Source organism: Punctularia strigosozonata (genome assembly GCF_000264995.1).
Source record: "Punctularia strigosozonata HHB-11173 SS5 unplaced genomic scaffold PUNSTscaffold_7, whole genome shotgun sequence".
Taxonomy (NCBI): Eukaryota; Fungi; Basidiomycota; class Agaricomycetes; order Corticiales; family Punctulariaceae; genus Punctularia; species Punctularia strigosozonata.
The window spans coordinates 213883-235545 of NW_006767439.1; the positions used below are offsets into that span (position 1 = coordinate 213883).

The window sequence follows — 21663 nt, forward strand, 5'->3', positions numbered from 1 at the left end:
GTACGCCATATGGTATCTTATCTTGCGCAGCACAGCCAGGCGCCAATCTCGCGCCCAATCAATGCGAGTGAGCGAGAGCCGCGTCCGGCGGAGCGCATTACTACCACGCGTCTGCACGGTGACTCCTCTGAACTTTTCCTACGCCCGCACCGGGCCCCTTCCAGTCTGTCATATAAGACTGGTCGTCGCGGGTTCGCAGGGCTTTCAAGTTTCCAAACCGCCCGCGATGCCAGAGTTCCAGCTGCCGGTCGCAGTAGTGCTCGCCGCGGGAGCGGTCTGCAGCTTAGTCTCCTATGCGGCGGCGCATAGGAATGATACGAAGGAGGGAAAGATCAAGCTGCCTGCGTATGCGAGCGACCCCGACGTCACCGCGAGCGACGCGTTCAATGTGACCAAACCTGAGGACATCGTCGAAGGCGAACCTCTAGACGAGAGGCAGTTCTGGACTTGGGTGAGTCGATACCGTGCATTTGGCATGGAATGCGACTGAACACCAGAACGCATAGGCTCGTCTGAGGAAGCTCGTCCTCTCCGTGGCCTTCTTCGCGATCCTCATAATACAAGCCATTTGCCTTGGATGGGCCGTATTCGAAGGCGCTCCGAAGGATATCGCAGTTTACTCCCTCCATGTCGCATTCGCCATGTACCTCCTGGTCATCACGGCCCTTTCCTTGTCGCAAAAGACCGTTCAGCCACATTCGCGTTCGGTGCAGCACTTATCGTCTCTCACTATCCTGGCCACGTTCCTACTCGGAGTCACCGCTATCCTCCCGGAAACGGATTTCCATACCTTGTTGTTGCCGGGATCGGCTCTGCCACTGTGGTACACTGCGCTTGCTCTGTATCTCGTCTCTTGCGTGGTGGCAATCACTACACCCTGCGGTCCTCGGTTGCAGTACGTCCGAGAACGTCCCTATCTCCTTCCATGCTTTGACTACTGTCTCTTCTTTAGTTTCCCTCCCGAGCGCATTTATTCCGAAAAATATGCCACCAACATCACCAACCCTGACGCGGAGAACGTCTGCGGCGTCGTGGGAGCGTCTGTATGGGACACCCTCCTCTTCTCCTACACTACCAAGGTTGTCATGCTCGGAAACACGGCGGAGTCGCTCGACATCGGCGACCTTCCAATTGTGCCTGCGAACATGCGCGCTCCCTACATCTATGCAGTCATGAAGTCAGCCCTGAAAGCCATCCGCCTGCGGGCGTCCTTTGCGAAACCCGGGTCCGGGATCGAGCTCGGGTACCGCCTTGTGAAGGTCAACCTAGGATTGATGTCATACCAGATCTTCCTGGCCGCCATCTCGGCCTGCTTATTCTACACCCCCGCGTTCTTCCTTCAAAGGCTCGTGACGTACCTGGAGAGCGACCCAACCCGGTCCGATAGAAGTTGGGGCTGGGTGTTCTGCGCTGGCCTGTTTTTCTCCAACGCGATATCCTTCCTGAGTGCGTACTCTGGCCATCTAGCGCTGTGAGCACTGGCTAATATGGTTCATCAGTTACTGGGCAGTTATGGTCGATTTCGACAACGACTTTCCAAGTACGGCTGCGCATTCAGCTGAACACGATTCTTTTCGCGAAGACCCTCGTCAGGAAAGATGTTGCCTCCTCAGCAGCATCTTCTTCCAAGGATAAGGACGATAAAAACGGCACGAGCGACACCGCAGCTTCCAGCCCGACCTCGGCCGAAGGTGAATCGAACAAGAAGGACGACGACGACGAGTCCGAATTCTCCAGCAAGGCGCAGGTGATGACGCTCATGACTACTGACGTCGACCGCGTCAGTGAGTTTGCGTGGCACTTGTTCAGTCTGGTCGACGCTCCGATCGAAATCGTGATTGGATCTCTATTCTTGTATAAACTTCTCGGTGAGCATGCTCTCCGGATTACTCGATTATCGCTGCATCTAACACCTGCGTAGGCGTGTCGTGCTTCATTGGTCTTGCCGTAACGTGTTTGTTCTTGCCTTTGAACCACTTCGCGGGCAAAATCGTTGTGAAGGCTCAGGACAACCTGATGAGCGCTCGCGACGAGCGCGTGGCGCTGATGAACGAGGTTCGTCAAGTCACTTGCCACAATAATATGCCCATTCTCATCTCGTGCGTAGATCCTGGGTGCCATTCGGATGCTCAAATTCATGGCCTGGGAACGAAGCTTCGAGAAGCGGGTCCTCGAAGTCCGTGACAAGGAGCTCCGCTGGCAAAGACTGAACTACACGATAGAGGCGTGTAACTTTACCAAAGCGTTTATCGGCACCCACTGACAGTCAGCCCACAGAGTTTGTGGAACGCAATCTGGTTGGTGGCAGTTTGTCTTTCAGCGGAAATCTCCTGACCCTCAACTCGAATAAAATTACAGGAATGGCTCGCCTTTGCTCGTTACCCTCGTGTCATTCTGGCACTTCACGGTAGTCAGAGGCGAGATACTGACGCCGTCCATCGCTTTCCCTGCCGTAAGTCCGTCTGCCGCCCCACGCAAATGCAGCTGATGCCCTTCTAGATCGCCGGTATGATTGGATTGCATCCGATATTATGCGGTTAGACTGACCCATAGCGCAGTTTTCTCCGAGATGAAGTTCGCTCTTAACGCACTGCCAGAAACTCTGATTAACATGCTTCAGGTTTGACCTCTATTCTCCAGCATGTTTTAGGTTTTGTTCTCATGGCGCCTATACAGAGCTTGGTGTCTCTACGCCGTATCGAAAAATACCTGAACGGCGTGGAAGTCACCGCGGTCCCACCGCTTGACCAACAACCAAACAAAATCGCCTTCCAAAATGCTACCGTCACCTGGCCCCAAGAAAGGGGTGGCAGCGCGGCGCCATCCGCTGCATCCACTCCTAGACATAAGTTCCTTCTCATGGACCTAACGCTCGACTTCCCCATCGGAGAATTGAGCCTTATCTGCGGTAAATTGGGGAGCGGAAAGACTCTTCTGCTTCTGGTGCGATTGCATAGAAAGATTACCAGCCAATGATTGCTGATGTTATGCGTTCCGCAGTCCCTCCTCGGCGAAGTAGATATTCTGGCAGGCCAAGTGGTCTGCCCGCGATCTCCACCAGACGCTATTGCGTTATTCGCCAATTCCATCTCCACGGAAGAAGAGTGGATAGTGCAGGGAATTTGTGCTTACGTTCCTCAGGTAGGTGCACACCACTTGCGCATTAGGACTTTCGTCAGTGATGACATGTTAGTCGGCTTGGTTGCGCAACGCATCGATCAAAGGTACGTGGCTACGTCTCACTTCCGCGGTCTAGTCTCACTACGTTGATTAGACAATATCTTGTTTAACCTCCCCTACGTGGAGAAGCGCTACCAGAAAACGCTCGAGGTAATGCTGCCATGAACCTCTATCACGTTTCAGTCGTCCTTACATACGTTATCAGGTTTGCGCGCTCGTGAATGACTTGCAGATTCTGTGGGCTTTTTATGCTCGCCCGCCGACTAGGATCCTGACTGTCATGACGTACCCTACAGCGAGGACGGCGACGAGTCGGAGATTGGTGAACGAGGCGTTAGTCATCCTAACTTCCGAACGTGAATCACGTATTGATTGTGCGACGGAATAGGTTAACCTCAGTGGGGGACAGAAAGCTCGGGTATCGCTTGCGCGTGCTGTCTATTCACGCGCTTCTACCTTGCTGTTGGACGATGTGTTATCGGCAGGTACGCTGTGCTTGACGTATATCGCGTCGATGATATACTTACGAAACATCGTAGTCGACGCACATACCGCACATCACCTTTTCACCGAGTGTCTGAAAGGAGAACTCATGCGTGGCAGGACGGTGGTGTTAGTATCGCATCATGTCCAGCTCTGTGCGCCTGGTGCTGGCTACATAGTCGCGTTGGACAACGGCCGAGTCCAATTTCAGGGCGATCGCAGTGCCTTCCAGGCATCCGATGTCCTCCGGACGCTCATACAATCCGGCGGAGCGACGGTGGAAGACGACCAGGAGAAGCTACCGGTGACCAGCTCAAAGGAACAGTCATCCGATTTGGAAGAAACCGCGGATCCTAGCTCAGAAACTAGCTCTACCACTGCAGCCGCAACAGAGACGGAAACCAAAGCGGTGATTAGGAAGGGCCCCAGGAAGCTGGTCGAGGAAGAGAAGCGTGCCGTTGGGCGCATCGGCAAAGACATCTGGTTGACCTACATCAAGGCATGCGGTGGAAGCTTCTTCTGGACGCTGTTCATTATGTCGTTACTGCTCGCGGCACTGAGTCCCGTTTTTGAGAATGGTTGGCTTAGGTACGTACCCACAGCTTTGGACAGCCTCATGCTGACCGATGCACAGGATCTGGTCTCGAGATGCTTCCGCTGAAGGAGGCAGCGCCAGAGGTCCCGTATTCTACATCACTGTTTACGCTATAGTGAGTATTACTTCAGGGCAAGGGAACATTCACTAATCCGCACCGCAGGTAACAGCAGTCGGTGCGTTGTCGAGCGTGAAAAGTACGGGTGGACGTGCTTAATTGGATTTACAGGTCTTGTATTGACGACCGTCCGATGGTTCATCCTTTGTAAGCGGAACATATTTGATCGTTTCATCGGTTACTGACTTCGTCTCTGCAGATCACGGATCTATACATGCCTCAACCGTACTATATAAACGGCTGTTGGAGGCCGTCCTTTTTGCCCACATACGCTTCCATGATACCGTATCGCGTGGCCGCCTGCTTAATCGTTTCGGCAAGGACTTCGAAGGTCAGAATGAAGCCTCTGCCACTCCACGCGATGTTTATACAGGAGTATGTCTAGGAATCGATAGTTCCTTGGCGGACAACTTCGGTCGCTCAATCATCAACGCACTGAGCGTCGCCACGACCTTCGTGACGATCTGCTATGTTGGCGGATTGCCATTCTTCTTCTCTGCTATCATTATCGGTCTTATGTTCTTCAATGGTATGTCGTGACGTTTCAGCGATAATGCCGATTCTTACCATGTTGACAGTCGCGAGGGTACGAATCATATGGTTTCTGGCTTCAGCTGGCATGCAGACAGCCATTTTCAGGTTTACTCGCAAACTAGTCGGGATATGAGGCGACTGGACTCTGTTACGAGGTCTCCGTTGTACTCGCTATACGGCGAGACGATCAGCGGCGTCGCAATATTGCGAGCGTTCGGAGCCTCAACGAAGTTCTTGCGAGACATGCTGAAATGCGTCGACACGGTCAGTAGATTGTATATGAATGTGCAGGAGAAATCTCGCTCATTAGAATGTAGAACGCGAACCCTTACTACTGGATGTGGGGAGGTGAGTCAAGCACCGATGGTGCGCCATCTATTCGATACTAACGGCACTGTGCAGTGAACCGTTGGTTATCCATTCGGTTCAATCTGCTATCTAGCGTCATCGTTGGCCTGACTGGCCTTATGGCGATCCTGACCCCATCAATCGACGCTTCCTTGGCCGGCTTCGCTCTCGCGTTCGCATCCACTGTCACTAATGATGTACGTGACTCTCGCCTCGCTCGATGATAAGGTGTTGACTATCTCACGTAGATCTTGTTCATGGTACTATGAATGCCTGTCTCAGCCATCACAGTAACTGAAGAGAGTATGCATTCTGTAGGTCCGTCGGTTTGTTGGGCTGGAGCAATCGATGGTACGTTAGCTGCATCGTTGCTGCATAGCTATCTCTTCATGACAATCGCAGGTCGCCCTTGAGCGTGTGAAGGAATATTCCGAGTTACCACGGGAACCCGCAGAATTCATTGAACCGCGTCCCCCCTCCAGTTGGCCCGAGAAAGGTGCCATCAAGTGCGAAGATCTTGTCATTAGATATGCTGTGAGTGTGCTCTGCACCGTATCACGATTTCAACTCATGGGCATAGCCGGAACTGCCGAACGTGCTTCACAACCTGAACTTCGAGGTGCAACCCGGCGAGAAGGTATGTGAAAAGCACTGAAGGACGACATCATCTTACTTGTTGTCGCTTTAGGTTGGCATTCTTGGTCGTACTGGCAGTGGCAAATCTACTCTCGCTCTGTGAGATCATGGCGCTGGTGTGCAGCGTGATTGAGACTGACACAAGCTTATTTTCAGATCGTTCTTCCGCTTTGTCGAGGCCACTGAAGGAAAAATCGTTATCGACGGCTTGGACATCTCTCAGATTGGTCTGACAGACCTGCGTAGCAAGCTCACTATCATCCCTCGTGAGTGTCCTGTGACTGCGCCCGGATCGCTGCCTAGCTTGAACGAACGTGCTGATTTCCCTCCAGAGGACCCTACTATCCTCAGCGGAACTCTTCGATCCACGTTGGATGTTTTTAATGAATACCAAGATGCAGAGATTGTACGTCTCTACTGTATGTGCTGTATGCCAGATATTCACCCCGCGTGCTCTAGTACGAGGCCCTGAGACGTGTTCATCTCATTCCCGCTGGCGATGCCGAGGAAGTAGAAGGCGGCGTCAATGCCAACATCTTCCGTAATTTGGATTCGCCGGTATCTGAGGGGGGCGAGAACTTCTCCACAGGGTACGTCCCGCCATAATACCGTGTCAACCAGCTGCTCACGCATCCTACACAGCGAGAAGCAGTTGTTGTGCATGGCTCGTGCCATCTTGAAGCGATCCCGCGTCCTTGTCATGGATGAGGCTACTGCGAGGTTCGTTTCCCGAGGCCGAGAAATGCGCAATCACTGATAAGTTGATTAGTGTCGACTACGCCACCGACGAGCTCATTGGGAAGACTATTAGACAGTACGCACCATATATCAGATCACATCACCGGTCTCTTACAGCATGCTTCAACAGAGGATTCGCTGATTCGACAATTCTTACCATCGCTCATCGTTTACGAACTGTCATCGACTACAACAGGTACGCCGACCTACTTCCGATTCGTAAGACCATACTGACTTTGAATCAGGGTTATGGTCCTTGATCAAGGTCGCATGGTCGAGTTCGACAGCCCTAAGACGTTGCTTTCCGACCCGTCTTCCAAATTCTACTCTTTATGCAAGGCCACTGGCAAAGAGGAGTTCGCCGTGTTGAAGAAGTTGGCTGGTGTATAAGCTAGTACCATGCGTATGTGTGCCTGTGAGGAGAGCACAAGATAATGAATATAGTATCAGCTCTTGCTTCCGTTGTCTTTCCTGCACGCCTGTTCAGACACATTTGAGGGTGACATGGGTTTCGATAGCTACATACACCCATGGCGTGGGAATGCTTTGCCGGCATGACTGTGGTGTCTCCTGCCTGGCCCTGCCACTGCCAGAGGTTGTTGGGCACTTGTGGTGCGCCCATCGGAAACTTTGAACGAGGAAACATTAATGAGGATATCTACTTGAGGAACTGGCTATCGAACATATCACGCTTCTCATCGCATCTACTGGCAACATCATCGTAGTCGCCGCTCCTAAGGTTCTCGACAGCGAACATGGCAGCCCCTCTCTATACCACCGATTCTGGCCTTCTATGGCATGCTGGAAAGATACTTGTCGTCACTGTTGGACTCCCTGCAAGGGGTATGTGGTTCTTGATCTGCCGCATGCGTGCTTCGTACCGATGTCTTGCCGCTGCATTTGCACCGAAACCTTTTTTCTCAGGCAAGACCCATATATCGCGCGCCCTGGAACGTTACTTGCGTTGGATGGGCGTGAAAACCACGGTGAGTATGTTCAACGAGATTCAATCGTAGTCCATCGGACAGAATCCTCTTCATATACTCTTCACTTCGTTCGCCATATCTTGCGAGCTTTGCATTTCTGATGCCATGATACCCAGGTCATTTCTTTGGGTGATTACCGACGCAAGACAGCAGGGGGCGCACACACACTTCCTCCGGATTACTTCACCCTAGGTGAGTCATGTTTACCTGCCGTAATACATCTCGTCATTCAGCGTCTTTTTCTGCTTCCGTCGCTAACACCACTGCTCTAGGCCAGCGGTCTCCCGAAACACAAGCTCTACGTAGAAAAGTGCTGGATGGTTGTGAGCAACTCATTTGGGACTTCTTCAATAAAGGAGGCCAGGTGAGTCGGTATCTCAGTCATTTCGCGCTACACTCCTGAAATCTCGTGCAGGTTGTAATCTACGATGCGAACAACGGGACCAGAGAGGCTAGAAACACGCTAGCGAAGAAGTTCGACGACCAGGGCATACATGTGATCATGCTCGGTGGGTAATCGTCGCCTGTACGCATCTGCCTGATGCTCAATTGGATACAGAATCCATGTGTGATGATCCTGAACTAATCGAACGGAATATACGCAGCGTCAAAATCTCCTCTCCGGATGTGAGTAGTGCTTCGGTCTGATGTAGAATCCACCGTTGTTTCCGAAACTCACCCCTGGCTGATCCCCTGCGGGCTGATTTAGTACCGAGGCTGGGACCCAGATAAAGCAGTCAAGGATTATTATTCTCGCATCTCGGATCATGAAAAGTACTATGAACCAGTTGAGGAGACAACATGGCCATTTATCCGAATTATCAATGTGCGTCATGCTATGGCTGTCCTTGCCTGATGGAAACTTACCGCCATGTGTGCGATCGGCAGGTCTCTGAGAAGGTTCTTGTCAACGTACGTTTTGAACCTTCGCTCACAATTGCCGTCTGACCTCGTTTGAGCTCAGCGGATCCGGGGCTACCTGCAGGCATGTGCTTCGAGTAACCGATGGTCTCGTTACCGACCTCCCCTTGTTTTGCCAACCATGGCAGTCCAGGATCGTGTTTTTCCTGATGAATATTCACAACAAACCACGGACGATATACTTCGCACGAGTGAGTCCTTCGAATATTAGAAGAACTCGTGCTGAGTCATCATTCCGAGTAGTCAGGACAATCGTCATTGGAACATTCATACAAGGCTGATTCCGACCTTTCGGAAGCAGGATGGGAGTACGCTGCGCGTCTCAAAGAATTCGTCGTCGAACGTCGAGCCAAGACATTTGAACAAAGAGGTCTGGATCCTAAGGACCACCGTCTAGTCGTTCGTGGACAATGCAGTTCTATATTACGGTGCCTGGCAGTCTCATATGCGTCATGGCACAGATATGGACTTCCTCTAGGCGAAGATCGCACCATACCGCCTGGCCCTTCATCAGCGATGCCACTAGTTCGGGCACCCCGCTGAACGTGAAGATTGTAGAGAAGGCACAGATGGGCGAGATCAATCCAGGCGTGTGGGACGGGTTCACCCCAGAGCTTGCCAGGAAGTTTTATCCCGACGAATGGGAGCGCTTCTCTAAGGACCCTTACGCGTATCGGGCTCCGCGTGCGGAAAGCTACCATGACTTATGCGGTGCGTGCTCAAGCGACAGGCGGGCAATTCTCTGAGAAAGGCTAAATGGGCCATTGTCGCAGTGCGCCTTGAGCCTATCCTGATCGAGCTAGAACGCGAGCAAGAGGACCTCCTGATCATAGGTCACGCCTCTGTCATACGATGTCTTCTGGCGTACTTGATAGGTCTTCCGGCTTCTGAGATTCCTGCCATCGAGGTGGCTAGGGGCGACTTGATCGAAGTGACGCCGACTTCATACGGCGTCCGTAGCCAGGCCTTCCACTTCTGGGATGGGCCTGGGCGTCGCGGCGATGGACCTGTGGAACAGGGCTCTGGCAAGGACGAGAACAATTTCTATGAGAATTACGCAGGTGAGTGGTCTGCGTTGCTTATCTGACGGAACCTCCTGCTAATCCCCACGCGAAGAGGATACGTGGGGCAAGAAGAAGCTGGTTGCGACTGAGTCGCTCGGGTGAAACTGAATGATGTTGTATTTGTTCTCTCAGTGTATCAGTAACTGATCGTGGTCGTGTGCGCGTGGATGATAGACGCTTTATCTCCATTTCAGGATGAACTCTTCAGCACGCATTGCAGGCTGCCATCGCAAAGCTCATGGCGGCGTATTTGACCTAAGCCATCCGACGCGGCGATCTAGCGTGTTCCGCGGAGCCGTCGTGGTAAGCATGGACTGAATTGGATCTCCGCACGGAAGAAGGAAGCCATCAAGCCAACGTGCTCCGTGTTCGGCATTCATGGTCGAACCGGATGCCCTCTGTGGTCGTCCAGAGCATCGCGAAGTGCACTCTTACTTCCCGTTATCTGGAGTGCTCGCGGCACACCGGCTCGCACGAGATGCGAGCTGCTTCACATATAGTATGGAGCCATGGAACGAAGCCCCAGTGCTCTCCGCCGCACGTTTCACCACTGCATGCTGCAAGCGATGCTCGACGCCGCCTCGCCCAGCTACCTACCTCTCGCCGTCGCCGTCCTCGGCGGCGCGCTGTCATTGCTTCTCATATCCTGGGCTACCCGTCGACGAGATGATGTTTCGAGGCTACCCAGCCCGTCTAGTTCAGAGGCGAGTTGGCTGTGGGGCCATGAACGTCGAGTATGGGACGGGGAAGCATGCCAGACCCACAAGAGGTGGATCCACGAAATCGGGCATGTATTCCGAATCAAGGCAGCCTTCGGAGGACGCGACATAGTATGACGTTTCTGCCTCGACGCTCTCGCATACCTGACTTTTTGTCGTTACAGCTCGTTGCTGCTGAGTGCGCGTCTATTTGATCGTCTGGTGATCGGAGTAACTGACGAGCGGCTGTTGCCATCTCCAGCCACCATGCTGTCCAGCACGTCCTTCAGAACACGGATCGCTATGTCATGGCGCACGCATTCCGCACGGTCATGGGCAACCTCATCGGAAAGGGTCTAGCCTGGGTGGTCGGCGATGATCACCTCAAACTGCGCCGCTTCCTCGCTCCCGCATTCGGTCCAGACAGCGTCAAACGCATGTCCGACGACGTCGTGACCTGCGCAGAGAAGGTTGGCACGACCTTTCCTCGCCATCGACGCCTGTAACAACTCAAATCCTGCAGCTTGAGTTGAGGCTTCACGGCGACGTATCCCATGACGCATCGCAAACATGTGAGGTCAACATCCTGCCGTATATCTCCGCTTGCACGTTGGATGTCATTGGCCGGGTCGCTTTCGGCCATGACTTCCAGCCACAATCGGCGGCGCCTTCGGGAGATGCGAGTCGCATCATGTCCAGCTGGCACAAGATAGTTGCGATCTCCGCAACCAACGCGTCGTTTTTGGCACCGTTAGTCCTGAGGATGTTCCCTTGGATCACGCAATTGCCTCTGCCGGCGCTGAAGGCCCAAGGAGGTGAAACACTTGTGTGCTTCCTCTTGTGATGGGGTAGAAGCTCATCATCGACCTCCAGAGGCGAACGTCATCGTGCGACAGATTGCCAAAAAGCTCATTGCCAACGCGAATACGGATGATGACCGCAGGGATATCCTTAGTAGATTGCTGAAGATGAACAAGAGTCAAGCACAATTCACAGAGGAAGAAATCATCGAAAACATAATCACCTTCACGATGGTAGGTATCTGTCATTGCCCAGTGATTTCATGTCTGACAGAACGGATTAGGTTGGCCATGAGACCTCGTCGGGCACCATATCCTTCACGCTACTTGCTCTTGCCCGAAACAAGGAAGTCCAGGACAAGCTTCGCCACGAGATCCAACAATATGGCCAAGACCTCTCGTATGATGCCGTACAGAAGTTGGAATACCTCGAAGCCGCTGTACGAGAAGGGATACGGCTGTTCGCTGCTTCGCCCCAAACGGACAGGGTCGCATTGAAAGACGACGTTCTGCCCCTCAAGTCTCCTGTACAGCTTGATGATGGCTCAGTCGTCCGGAGCGTCTACATCAAACGGGGACAGGTGCTATAGCTCTCCCATCGCTGTATATCTGGGCTTACATCGGTGCAGATCATACAGATACCTTTCGGAGCTATAAACGCGGATGAATCGACGTGGGGCAGCGATGCCGCGGCGTTCAATCCGGACCGGTGGATCGTGGCAGGTGGCGTACCGTCTCCGGCGGATCTACCACATGGTTGGAGCGGTTTGTTGTCCTTCAGCGACGGTCCAAGGACTTGTATCGGCTACAGACTCGGTACGTTGTTTTGTCTACTCGTCGATGCAGTCCACTTGAAAATTTTCTCAATCCGAAGCTATTCTGGAATGCAAAATCATTCTAGCCCGCCTCATTCGCGCCTTCGTGTTCGAAGACGCACAATGCACCGTCAGGACGAAGATCGCTCCCACATTGCAACCCATAGCGAACGGCGTAGCCGGGAACATGCCATTACGAGTACGGCCGGTCAATGGGTTCGGTTCGTGATATCGTTAGTTGACGACCAAAGTGCTCGTTTTCATGCTTTACACTGTACAATCATCGACGTGCAATGGAATCGTTCAAGCTGTATTATGATTTGAGCCCGCTGGCACATTCAGAGCAGGATCGAAGCAAAGGGCGCTTCAGTTCGATTCAGCGCGAAACCGATACACGTACACGAGCCTACAGTAGAATACTAGACACATCCGATCATACATTCGAGCATACTCGTACACTTACCTTGACGTCTTCGTCATTCGTCCACGACCTGCAACACCCACAGCTCCCCGCTGCGCTCGTTGGACGACAACAAGCCGCCGAACATGACTGCCACGTCTGACGACGCCCCGTCCGGCGCGCCTAGCTCTATAGCCGGGATGGAGGCCGGCGGGAACCAGCCTCTGCCCTCCGGGTTGTTACCCGGCGCGACGTCGAGCTTCTTCCATTGGAGGCCAGCCGCGATGTCGTCCGCATCGGGCCGCGGGTCGAAGGTGAGCGCCCAGACGTCGTCCCAGAACTCGCCCGCGCCGGCGTGTCCCGCGGCGCTGGGCGCCTTTTCGCCGTGCCACAACAGCGCGACGCATCCCGGCAGGGCGGGCGCGCGGAACGAGGCGAACCCGTGCACGGAGCGCGCGCCGGGAAAGCCGTGTACGGCGTCCGGGGAGGGCGTGAGCGTGCGCCAGGTGTTGGTCGCGATGTGGAAGAGGTCGAGTGTGCCGGCGTGCTCTGGGGTGGGGAGCTCGTGGCCCGCGAAACCTGTCGCGATGGGAGGTCAAGTTAGGCATTTAGGGAACAAGGGAGGACGTACCACCGAAGCGGAGGAGGACGTCCTGACCGGAGAGGGTGGCGGCAACCAGCGCCGTGCCGCCCCGTCCTGGTTCGGGTGCGGGTGCGAGGGCGCGCCAGGTGTTGGATGCGGTGGAGAAGGCGTGCAGCGCGCTGAGGCGGCCGGAGGCGGGGCAGCCGGCGTGCACGTACACTTCGTCCTGTTTGTCGTGTCAAGGTCGGCCACCCAGGACGCACATGGCTGCGAGATGTGAGTTCACCTTATACGCGACGGACGCGTGGTAGCTCCGCGACTCGGGTTCGTGCGGGTCGTCGGGCGTTCCGACGGGCTTCCAGGAGACGCCGGAAGACGAGAGAGCGCCGGCGTACATCCCGATCGCATCGCGCGGGAGAGGGCTCATGTCGATGCCGCCACGGCCGCCCCAGAGGTAGACGCTGCCGTGGGCGGTCGCAATCGAGGCGCCGACACGCGGCGACGGGGCGCTGCCGTTCTGCGCGGCGGCGAAGGTCTTGAGGTGCAGATATCGATCGGCGGGGCCCGCCCCCTTGGCGGGGAAGCCGGTCAGGTCGAGTGTGTGGACGACACCGGGGCTGGAGTCGTCCGTCGGCGTGCGTGGTTTGAGTTCGCCGCCGTGGACGACGATGCGCGGGCCGACGGCGCAGACGCCATGGGAAGATCGGGCGAGGGTGGGCGCATGGGTGAGCAGCGTCCAGCGCGCCAGAGGAGCCATCCTGTGTTTCGCTGGGCGATGTTTAGGTCGGAGGGAGAGTGCAAAGGCCGTAGCCCGAGGATATGTGCGCCATCGCCTGGAGCCATCAACGGGAGGCCAAGGTATGTCAAGTCGACTTGTCGGCCGAGCGCGGCCTGTGGCCGTGTCGTGTCACGCCGCGCGTGCCTTGCGTGAGCGTGAGCGAGAGCGTGACTGCGCGCATTTCTCCTCTCCCACTGACCACGACCATGTCTGACCTGGATGCTGACTTGTACGGAGGTTCGTAGTTCTGGTAACCGTACCGGTCTCCCATTGATGGTCAGCTTGTAGACCTTTACGGCAATGACGAGAACGACTTCACCAGTCCTGTAGACGCCTCGAAAGGATCACCGAAAGAAGACGAGTTGGAAAGACTAGAAGACATCCCGACCCCAACGCCTGCCTCAGAGACCGTAGAGACCACCAAGTCGCCCCCGGCGCAAACTAAAAGTCCAGCCGAACAACCGAAACCGATACCAGCGTCGGCTTCAGCGCCACCTGTCGTGCCTTATCCCACTCAGCAGATACAAACGTATGAGGAGAACAAGTACGACGACTCGCATGTCAGCCGTATGAACAACGCTGGTGGAGGCGTTGGAGGCCTTCACGCGGTCGGTGACCGGCCCGTCCGGCCCTCAGAAATGAAAGACGAAGGGTGAGTCATCGTCTTCCGCGAACTGAATCCCCTTCGCCGCGCCGCTATAGGATCACCGGTGGATGCCATGAGAGCTACTCTATGGCGTGTTCGTGACTCTACCGACTAGCCCTACGTCGCTCTAGTCCTAGTGCATGCATACGTCTAGACCTAGGCTAGCAGACATCCAGCACGTCGTAGTCTTCCCGCCATGCGTAACATCCCGTATCTTAGTATGTCGATACTGATATACTGTCTGCTCTCTCCGTATATCCCTCTGGCTACGCCCCGGCTGTCTCTGTACTCCCACCTTGGCAATACGACCGTATCTCTTGCGACACGGCACTCGTGATACCTATGAACCTGCAGCAAGATGTTCATCGGCGGTTTACACTGGGACACCACGGATGGTATTGTTGGATTCGTAGATATATATGAACGCACATGCTGATCCGTTCATGATCGTTCAGAGGCGCTGAAGAGCTATTTTGAGCAATTCGGTAAAGTCGATGCGTGCACGATTATGCGCGACGCCAACGGTCGCTCGCGATGCTTTGCGTTTTTGACCTTCGAAGACCCGGCCTCGGTAAATGCCGTGATGGTCAGGGAACACATCCTTGACGGGAAAATCGTGGGTGGCCATCGTGCTGTGGACGGTGACCGACGTGACTGACCATCTCTCTGCAAGATCGACCCAAAACGCGCGATACCGCGCACAGAACACCAGCGAGCTACCAAGCTCTTCATCGGTGGACTCGCCGGGAGTGTCACCTCTGAGTCCATGCGAGAGTTTTTCTCTCAATTCGGCAAGGTCACCGACTCGACCGTCATGTTAGACCGTGAGACTGGCCGAAGCAAAGGCTTTGGTTTTATATCCTTGGAGGATGTCGACGTGACGCCCATACTTGGTTTTGGGAACCTCGAGATAGATGGCAAGCTGGTACGTATCGTTGTCGCGGTGGCGTGTGCGATAGGCCGCTGATTCGTCCTCTGTCAGATCGACGTAAAGTTGGCTCAGCCCAGATTCCAGAGGGAAGATGGCGGAGCTGGCGGTGCGAACGCTGGACGAGGCGCCGGATTCGCGGGCGGCGCAGGCTTCAACAACGCCGGTGGCAACTTTGCGAACGCAGGCAGTCCAGCGCCAGCCGCGACCGGGACGACCAACACGCCGTTCGATCCTCAGGCTCTGGCCGCGCTTTACACGCGCATGTTCCAGGTGAGCGGGGGGATGAACATGGGCATGGGCGGCATGGGCGGTATGGGCATGGGCATGGGCGGCATGGGTATGGGCATGGGTGGCATGGGCGGTATGGGGAATATGGCTGGTATGGCTGGCATGGGCGGCATGGGAGGAATGGGTGGTATGGGGCGGGGGATGATGGGGAACATGGGCATGGGCATGGGACGGGGCATGGGTGCCGGTGCCATGGGCGGGCAAGGCATGATGGGCGGCGCGGCCGGCGGTATGGTGCCCAACGCACCCAGAGGACCGAGAGGTGGACCCGGTGGTCCAGGAGGTCCTGGGATGGTCGGTCCGCAAGCTGGAGTTGGACCCCAACGGACTGGACAGAGGGGGCAGCACAACTACCACCCGTATGCTCGGTGAACAGGCTCGCCCTCGTATTTGTTGTATACCGAACGTTCATGCCCCTCTTCGTACTTATATCTCGCGACATTGTGAAGTATCATACAACTGCCCTCGTACACTATAATAATATACTTCTCACTGCTCAGACGGCTAATGTATATGAGCGTATTCCATGTGATACGAACCAAGTACAAGAAGTCGGCCCATATGTGGAGCTCGAGAGCGTACGGTCTGCACTGAGATGACGCGCTTGGTTGAGAAACTCGACGGCGGGACGTCGACGTCCGAAATCCTCGTGGCGGGCTCGAGTTTTCTTCCACCTCTCCTGGCGTTCGATATGTTTGTTTGATATCTGGCGGGTCCTTTCTCCATTCCTCAAGCGCAACATTTCCTCCGACATCTCCTTCAGCACCTGTACGGCGTCCCCATGGCTTGCGAAGTGATTAGCCATACTCTCCCGAAGATAGTGGTGTTTGCCTCCTCCGAAAATTTGGAGCGCTCGAGTTATCCTTTGGACCACTGTTCGCCGCCAGGCCTCCCAGCGATCCAGTATGCCTATGACCATGATCCGTTGGAACTACCGCTGTTTCTAAACATCACTGCGGATACCTACCCCTCGTTCGATGATCACCCAGCAACGACAACACCCGACGAGAACGACCACTACGACAGCGAAACCTCCGACGCAGATTACGACACAACAAGCCACGAAACACAGCTAGACAATAACATATTACCGGGGAACGAGTCTATCGCTCTCGCCAGCGCTGAATGTGACACAGAGGGTGGATCGGCAGCTTCTCGTGATGCATGCTCCAAACGCGCTCCGTGGGGCACATGGCCAGCCTTTCCCTCGCTGTTGTCCGCTAATCCACTACGTCGCGGTAATCCGGTCCATCACGCTCGCCACGGATACCCACACCGCGGACACTCGGGCAGCTCGCTCAGGCACCTCAAATCGTTCTGGGACAGCCGCAGGGAGAACTGGTGGTCTCTGCAAGGACAGGGTGCGGCCTACGATGGCATCCTCCACGCCAGCCACCTCTATTCTGACGAGCCGTCATCCGAAGATATCGACCGGTCGAGCTCGGAACCTTCCCGCCCGCCTTTCACGCAGGAAGGTATCTTCCCGAGGATGGGGGACCTGCATGCACTCAAGTATCTGCACTGCGCGACCGTGGACTATTGCTTCGCGGACTTCCCTGCCTGGACGATCAGCAAGGCTCTCTTCACCTGGAACGTGCTTCTGGTTTCGTCACCTCGGTTCGCTCAGGACACGCCCCGCCTGGAGCCTGGTTGCCCCGTGATACACCCCTCAAGTGATTCTGTTTCTTCGGGGAACCCTGGAATCGTAGCAAGTATTTCCGGAGAGACCCGTTCTTGCGACGAAGGCCTCCGTGAGGAGCTGCTTAGGTCATCAAGCAAAGGATGGTACTATCGCTGGCAGATAATCCTGCAGATCCTCGGGGGCGTCGCCCCGCAGCAGGCCAACTGCGCTCTCTCGCAAAGCATCTCGCTGGCAATCTCCACCTCCCTATCGAGCGACAGCGTCTACGGGGGCACCGAATCGGTTACGCTGGACGATGCGATGGATCTCCTGGACCAGGCGGCGGAGGATCCACAACTACCGAAGACGCTCGAGTGTGCGTATCGGGGCGAACGAGCTCTTACAGGAACCGTATCAGCTCGCACCGTCAGTGCTCAGGGCGACGATGATTGGTGGGAGGAGGACTCGGAGGAGGACTACGGCGTGCTGCTATCGCAGCCGTCATTTGGTCCGGTAGTGGAAGATTTCCTGAGGAGCTGGAACATCCCGCCTTGACGGCATCCCGTCCCTGGACAGAGCTTACCCCACATTCAGCCTAATGCATCGTCTATCACATCGTCACTCATTCACATATCATATTTTCTGTGTATTAATGTATTAATCATGTTTGGACTACTATCGGATAGTTTAGAAAACTCCCTGTAGATGAACCTCGAGATGGGCCTCGTAGCTTCAAGACATGGAACGATCTTAAACATGGGATTGAGGAGATCACCATTACACCGGCGTAACCTCCGGTAAACCGGTCTCTTTCGGCTTGGCGGGAAGGGGTATCGGCTCCCTAATCAGCTTTACATTCGTCATTCGCATCTTTGTCGTGCGATCGCGTGAGGGCACAAGGTACCTCCCGGCAGAGGTAGACAGGGTCGTCATAGTCTGCTGAGGAGAGGCGGAAGCGGGAGGGGAGATCACTTGCACGATTCCCTGCGTCTCGATGTTGTGAATCTCGATAGTCTGATTCGGGAGGAGGGCGACGATATACGGGTAATCGAGCGCTGAATCCACGTCAGATCTTGTCCTCAAACCAACCGGATTGGAGACGTACAGATCGCTTCCGGATGACTGGGCCACGTCAAGGTGCCCCGCAGTGGATCACCATCGCCGGTGATGAACACGCCCATTGCGCTGGCTCCCGTCCAAGAAACTACCAAGAATTCGTTCTCGCCGATGACAGTTATCAGAGGTTTGATGGGACCGGAGTCAGGTGCTTGCGAGATGGGCATGAACGGGAATAACGATGCTTCCTCAAGGTTGATCATGTTATAGAATTCCTTGTCCGCAACGCAGAGGTGGCGACCTATGCGTCGCGCAACAGTGGCGCCCTGCGGGAGAGGAATATCCTACACCGTCATTGGAACTCGATACAAATTGTTCGAAACACGTGTCGGGCTCACCTTCTGGTAAAGTAGCCGTTCTCTGAGCTGGTAAAGGGTAATACTTGTCCGTTTTATGATGCAGAGATCGACTGGCTCCACATTCGCAGGGCTGGAGGTGTTGAGTGGTGGCCGTCGAAGATGTTGCTCATCGACGGTGAATGTGACCACATTCCGAAGAGGGCTGATAGTTTGGACGGGGTCCAGCGAAGGCAGGGTATAGAAGTGAACCTGGTTACCTGTCAAGCAATTCTGTCATGACGCATTGAGGGAAACCTCGAGGGAGGACGAACCTGACAATATGAGGGCACGAGCGATGCTTCCCACTAGCACAATGTCGTCAATAGGTCTTGCCGCGGGTCCAGGAAGATTCTGCCTTGAAAGCAAAGTATATGCCTGGGACTGTTTACATTCATTGACTGCGCGATCTGTAGAGGGTAAGGACAGCTGACCTTTGTCTGGTCGCCCTTTTCTAGTGCGAAGCGCAAGAGCTCTCCATTGGAGCATCCCGCATATATTTCGGGGCCTGAGGCAGTGGTTAGCGTTATGACACGGTGTGGGATGACATCTGCGAACGGACCCAAGGCTTGAACGCAGCGAACTTGAGCTCCTGCATGCGTGCACTACGGTGAGCTGGTGCGACCGCGAGTGATAGTGGTGTTCGGACCATGCTGCTCAGCGACGCTCGCAATCAACGACTGCAACTGGTAGGGCGGAATCTCCAACGGGTTCGTCGGTGCTGAAGTCATGAGGTGGTGAACTCGGGCCGTGGCTTTCTGGCTGACTGGGCTCCGGGGCTTTGGCCACGTTGACGGTGTCCTTCCTCGTGTTTACGGATCACGATACGGTCTATAGCTCTGAATGAATGGAGCGACGAAGCTGCGACGGCGACATGGAGCAAGCAATGGCCGCGCGATCACTGGAGTCGCTGTCCCAAAGCGGTTCGCGGAGACGGACCAAGCGAATCCCTTCGGATCTGTCCCGTATGCTCCATTCGACTTGGCCAACGCTTTCTTGTTCCCCGTCACTCCAGCGCCCTAAGGATACGGGACAATGTCGACGGCTTTGCACAAGAGGCTCTCCATTAGCAGCCACAGGAGCCAGAGCCCAGGACTTTCGCGTAGCCCCACCATATTCGCGAACGCGTCTAATGCGGATGCGGAGGAATGGATCAATGCATGGGCGCAGGTGTCTGCTAAAGGTGTGTCGAGTATTTCGATCGGGATGTAGGCCCTTGCTGATAGACGATCTATAGATCTCGTCGACTCGCCAGTCGTTTCTGTGCCGCCGGATTGTAGCGTCGAGGATGCGTGCGAGGTGAGTGCTCGCTTTTCACACTCGCTGAAAGAGAAACGTCCTGAACGGGTCCCCGTGGTAGAAACTGCTCTCTGAGAGCTTGATGTGCCTCGCGGTGGAGTCCCGCGCAGGCAACTCCAATGCACCCTACTCTGGCTTGTTTGATGTTCGCTGGGCCGGTTAATCCGTCTTGAACTGGCAAAGGCTGATTCAAAACCTAGTTCGCAGACGTCAATGCATTCCTGACCTTGGCAGCTACCCGACATACACTATCACCGGACGAACTCCGAGAAAAGCCAATCCTCGGGCGCATACTGACTGCCGCTAAGGCAGGACATGTCCCGGTGGACTTGGTCAGCAGTAAGTCTTGTTGTATTCTTCTTCAACTACATATATTCTGACTATGGGCAGACCTATCGGAGAAGAACGCTCTGGAAACATTACCCCAAGATGCAAACCTCATTTCCCTTCTTGGAATATTCTCCGGAGGATGCCATAGGGGTAGGCATACTCTGTTACTAAAATCGCCTCCATTCACATTTGTTCAGTTCTAATCTACGGTGACGATTCGTCCAAGCCTTGGATTGGTTTCGTATCCGACCGCAAAGTGCTTTCCTATCTTGGCGAACACGCCAAACGAACGCGTTCCTTGCAAGCGTATTTCGAGAACCCGCTGAACCGATTAGCGCTTCCTTCGCTGAATTTATTCGCGTCCATTGTCGCGACTACGGCGGATTCCACAACGCTCGAAGCGATGAAGCTCATGAATGACGAAGGCGTGAGCAGCGTCGCGGTCCTCGAGGAAGTCAATGGGACGCTCCTGAGCGCTGTGAGCGTGACAGATATTGGCAAGGTCATATCGTCTTCAGTATGGCAGATCCACATTTGAGCCAGTAAACTAACATACGCAACAGATCGTAGTTCCATCACAGAGTAATGAGATCCTGACGATGCCCTTGAGGCGATTGATCACCATGATCAGGGTGCGCCTGAATTCCCGTACTTCTTGCGCTTTTCTTCAATTACGAGATCATATAGAGCCCGCTAGGATCGACCGACGGAGAGGAACGATATCCAGGTATGTCAATTGAGTGTCAACCTACACCCAAGGACTCATCCGCACATAGTATACAGTGTCACGCCCTCGAGCACCCTCTCCTATACCGTGCAGAAGCTTATCGCGAGTGAGTGTGCAACCTTATGCCATTGCGCGCCGGCTACGAACGTAATACACCGCCGTCAGCCGATGCGCATAGACTATTTGTAACGAGTGATGCGTCCAGCTCACCATCAACTCTCACGTCGCCGAACGCCTCTGGTCATTTGACCGGCGTCGTGTCCATCATCGACAGTGAGAACCCCCGCATCTGTCGGATTCGTAAGTGGGAAGCTGATCATATTGCTCGCAGTACTGTCTCTCTTCGGACGCATCGCCAATATCCCGGACGTTGACCCGACGCGTCTGCAACGCCATCGCCGCATGTCGTCCTCGTCTTCGCGCTCGTCCCGCTCTTCGCGGTCTACAGGAGATTTTGATCCGCGCCGTTCGCGATCAGGCAGTCGCACGAGCGACCCGCGTATTGCATATGGCAGCCCCGTGGCTCGTTCACCGGTGACGCTCGGCCTCGCTGGGAATAGGAACTCGGTCGGAAGCATGAATCTTGGGGATTAAGTGCCTCGTTCAGGTAGTGTTTTGATAGGAAGGATTCAGTTTACATGTGCATAACGGTTCTCTTCGATGATAATGATCATACGGTTTCCCATTGGTTGC

The 21663-nt window shown here is 54.8% G+C and overlaps 8 protein-coding genes across 8 annotated transcripts; 6 read left to right on the forward strand and 2 right to left on the reverse strand.

Moving 5' to 3' along the window:
- The first annotated feature begins 128 nt into the window (after positions 1 to 128).
- On the forward strand, positions 129 to 7083 carry PUNSTDRAFT_87513 (multidrug resistance-associated ABC transporter). The gene is made up of 38 exons (XM_007384082.1): positions 129 to 451; positions 507 to 895; positions 953 to 1446; positions 1500 to 1868; positions 1922 to 2055; positions 2108 to 2224; positions 2278 to 2297; positions 2359 to 2452; positions 2552 to 2620; positions 2677 to 2943; positions 3001 to 3141; positions 3194 to 3224; positions 3275 to 3330; positions 3386 to 3417; positions 3477 to 3513; positions 3569 to 3665; positions 3720 to 4251; positions 4298 to 4373; positions 4422 to 4434; positions 4488 to 4523; positions 4576 to 4707; positions 4762 to 4905; positions 4955 to 4962; positions 5016 to 5174; positions 5228 to 5258; positions 5313 to 5455; positions 5507 to 5518; positions 5577 to 5609; positions 5661 to 5792; positions 5839 to 5895; positions 5947 to 5993; positions 6051 to 6160; positions 6227 to 6300; positions 6354 to 6484; positions 6537 to 6614; positions 6664 to 6708; positions 6763 to 6828; positions 6878 to 7083. The coding sequence occupies exons 1-38, from the start codon at positions 227 to 229 to the stop codon at positions 7020 to 7022; spliced, it is 4776 nt and encodes a 1591-aa protein (XP_007384144.1). The 5' UTR covers positions 129 to 226; the 3' UTR covers positions 7023 to 7083.
- Positions 7084 to 7387: 304 nt separating this feature from the next.
- PUNSTDRAFT_68843 (bifunctional phosphatase) lies at positions 7388 to 9705 on the forward strand (the record flags this gene model as incomplete). Its single annotated transcript, XM_007384083.1, has 12 exons — positions 7388 to 7475; positions 7557 to 7618; positions 7735 to 7819; positions 7891 to 7982; positions 8034 to 8127; positions 8178 to 8245; positions 8328 to 8448; positions 8618 to 8730; positions 8783 to 8938; positions 9001 to 9250; positions 9313 to 9600; positions 9656 to 9705. 12 exons carry the CDS (start codon positions 7388 to 7390, stop codon positions 9703 to 9705), a joined length of 1467 nt encoding a protein of 488 aa, XP_007384145.1.
- A 464-nt stretch (positions 9706 to 10169) lies between these two features.
- On the forward strand, positions 10170 to 12145 carry PUNSTDRAFT_69001 (cytochrome P450; the record flags this gene model as incomplete). Its single annotated transcript, XM_007384084.1, has 8 exons — positions 10170 to 10433; positions 10487 to 10500; positions 10564 to 10771; positions 10825 to 11116; positions 11175 to 11335; positions 11386 to 11682; positions 11731 to 11917; positions 11976 to 12145. The coding sequence occupies 8 exons, from the start codon at positions 10170 to 10172 to the stop codon at positions 12143 to 12145; spliced, it is 1593 nt and encodes a 530-aa protein (XP_007384146.1).
- A 114-nt stretch (positions 12146 to 12259) lies between these two features.
- On the reverse strand, positions 12260 to 13731 carry PUNSTDRAFT_120642 (galactose oxidase). The gene is made up of 3 exons (XM_007384085.1): positions 13186 to 13731; positions 12948 to 13125; positions 12260 to 12895 (listed from the first exon to the last, which is right to left on the reverse strand). The coding sequence occupies exons 1-3, from the start codon at positions 13654 to 13656 to the stop codon at positions 12393 to 12395; spliced, it is 1152 nt and encodes a 383-aa protein (XP_007384147.1). The 5' UTR covers positions 13657 to 13731; the 3' UTR covers positions 12260 to 12392.
- Positions 13732 to 13878: 147 nt separating this feature from the next.
- PUNSTDRAFT_87525 (RNA-binding domain-containing protein) lies at positions 13879 to 16007 on the forward strand. Its single transcript, XM_007384086.1, has 6 exons — positions 13879 to 13914; positions 13966 to 14329; positions 14678 to 14718; positions 14779 to 14939; positions 14997 to 15248; positions 15306 to 16007. Exons 1-6 carry the CDS (start codon positions 13884 to 13886, stop codon positions 15912 to 15914), a joined length of 1458 nt encoding a protein of 485 aa, XP_007384148.1. The 5' UTR covers positions 13879 to 13883; the 3' UTR covers positions 15915 to 16007.
- Positions 16008 to 16323: 316 nt separating this feature from the next.
- On the forward strand, positions 16324 to 17718 carry PUNSTDRAFT_134588 (uncharacterized protein; the record flags this gene model as incomplete). Its single annotated transcript, XM_007384087.1, has 1 exon — positions 16324 to 17718. One exon carries the CDS (start codon positions 16324 to 16326, stop codon positions 17716 to 17718), a length of 1395 nt encoding a protein of 464 aa, XP_007384149.1.
- Positions 17719 to 17799: 81 nt separating this feature from the next.
- PUNSTDRAFT_52658 (uncharacterized protein) lies at positions 17800 to 19415 on the reverse strand. Its single transcript, XM_007384088.1, has 7 exons — positions 19264 to 19415; positions 19177 to 19206; positions 19049 to 19122; positions 18890 to 18998; positions 18618 to 18835; positions 18269 to 18563; positions 17800 to 18218 (listed from the first exon to the last, which is right to left on the reverse strand). Exons 1-7 carry the CDS (start codon positions 19343 to 19345, stop codon positions 17941 to 17943), a joined length of 1086 nt encoding a protein of 361 aa, XP_007384150.1. The 5' UTR covers positions 19346 to 19415; the 3' UTR covers positions 17800 to 17940.
- A 234-nt stretch (positions 19416 to 19649) lies between these two features.
- On the forward strand, positions 19650 to 21564 carry PUNSTDRAFT_44773 (uncharacterized protein; the record flags this gene model as incomplete). The annotated part of the gene is made up of 11 exons (XM_007384089.1): positions 19650 to 19797; positions 19852 to 19913; positions 19975 to 20071; positions 20121 to 20252; positions 20304 to 20393; positions 20441 to 20721; positions 20807 to 20875; positions 20931 to 20970; positions 21020 to 21076; positions 21136 to 21270; positions 21302 to 21564. The coding sequence occupies 11 exons, from the start codon at positions 19650 to 19652 to the stop codon at positions 21562 to 21564; spliced, it is 1374 nt and encodes a 457-aa protein (XP_007384151.1).
- Between the last annotated feature and the right edge of the window lie 99 nt (positions 21565 to 21663).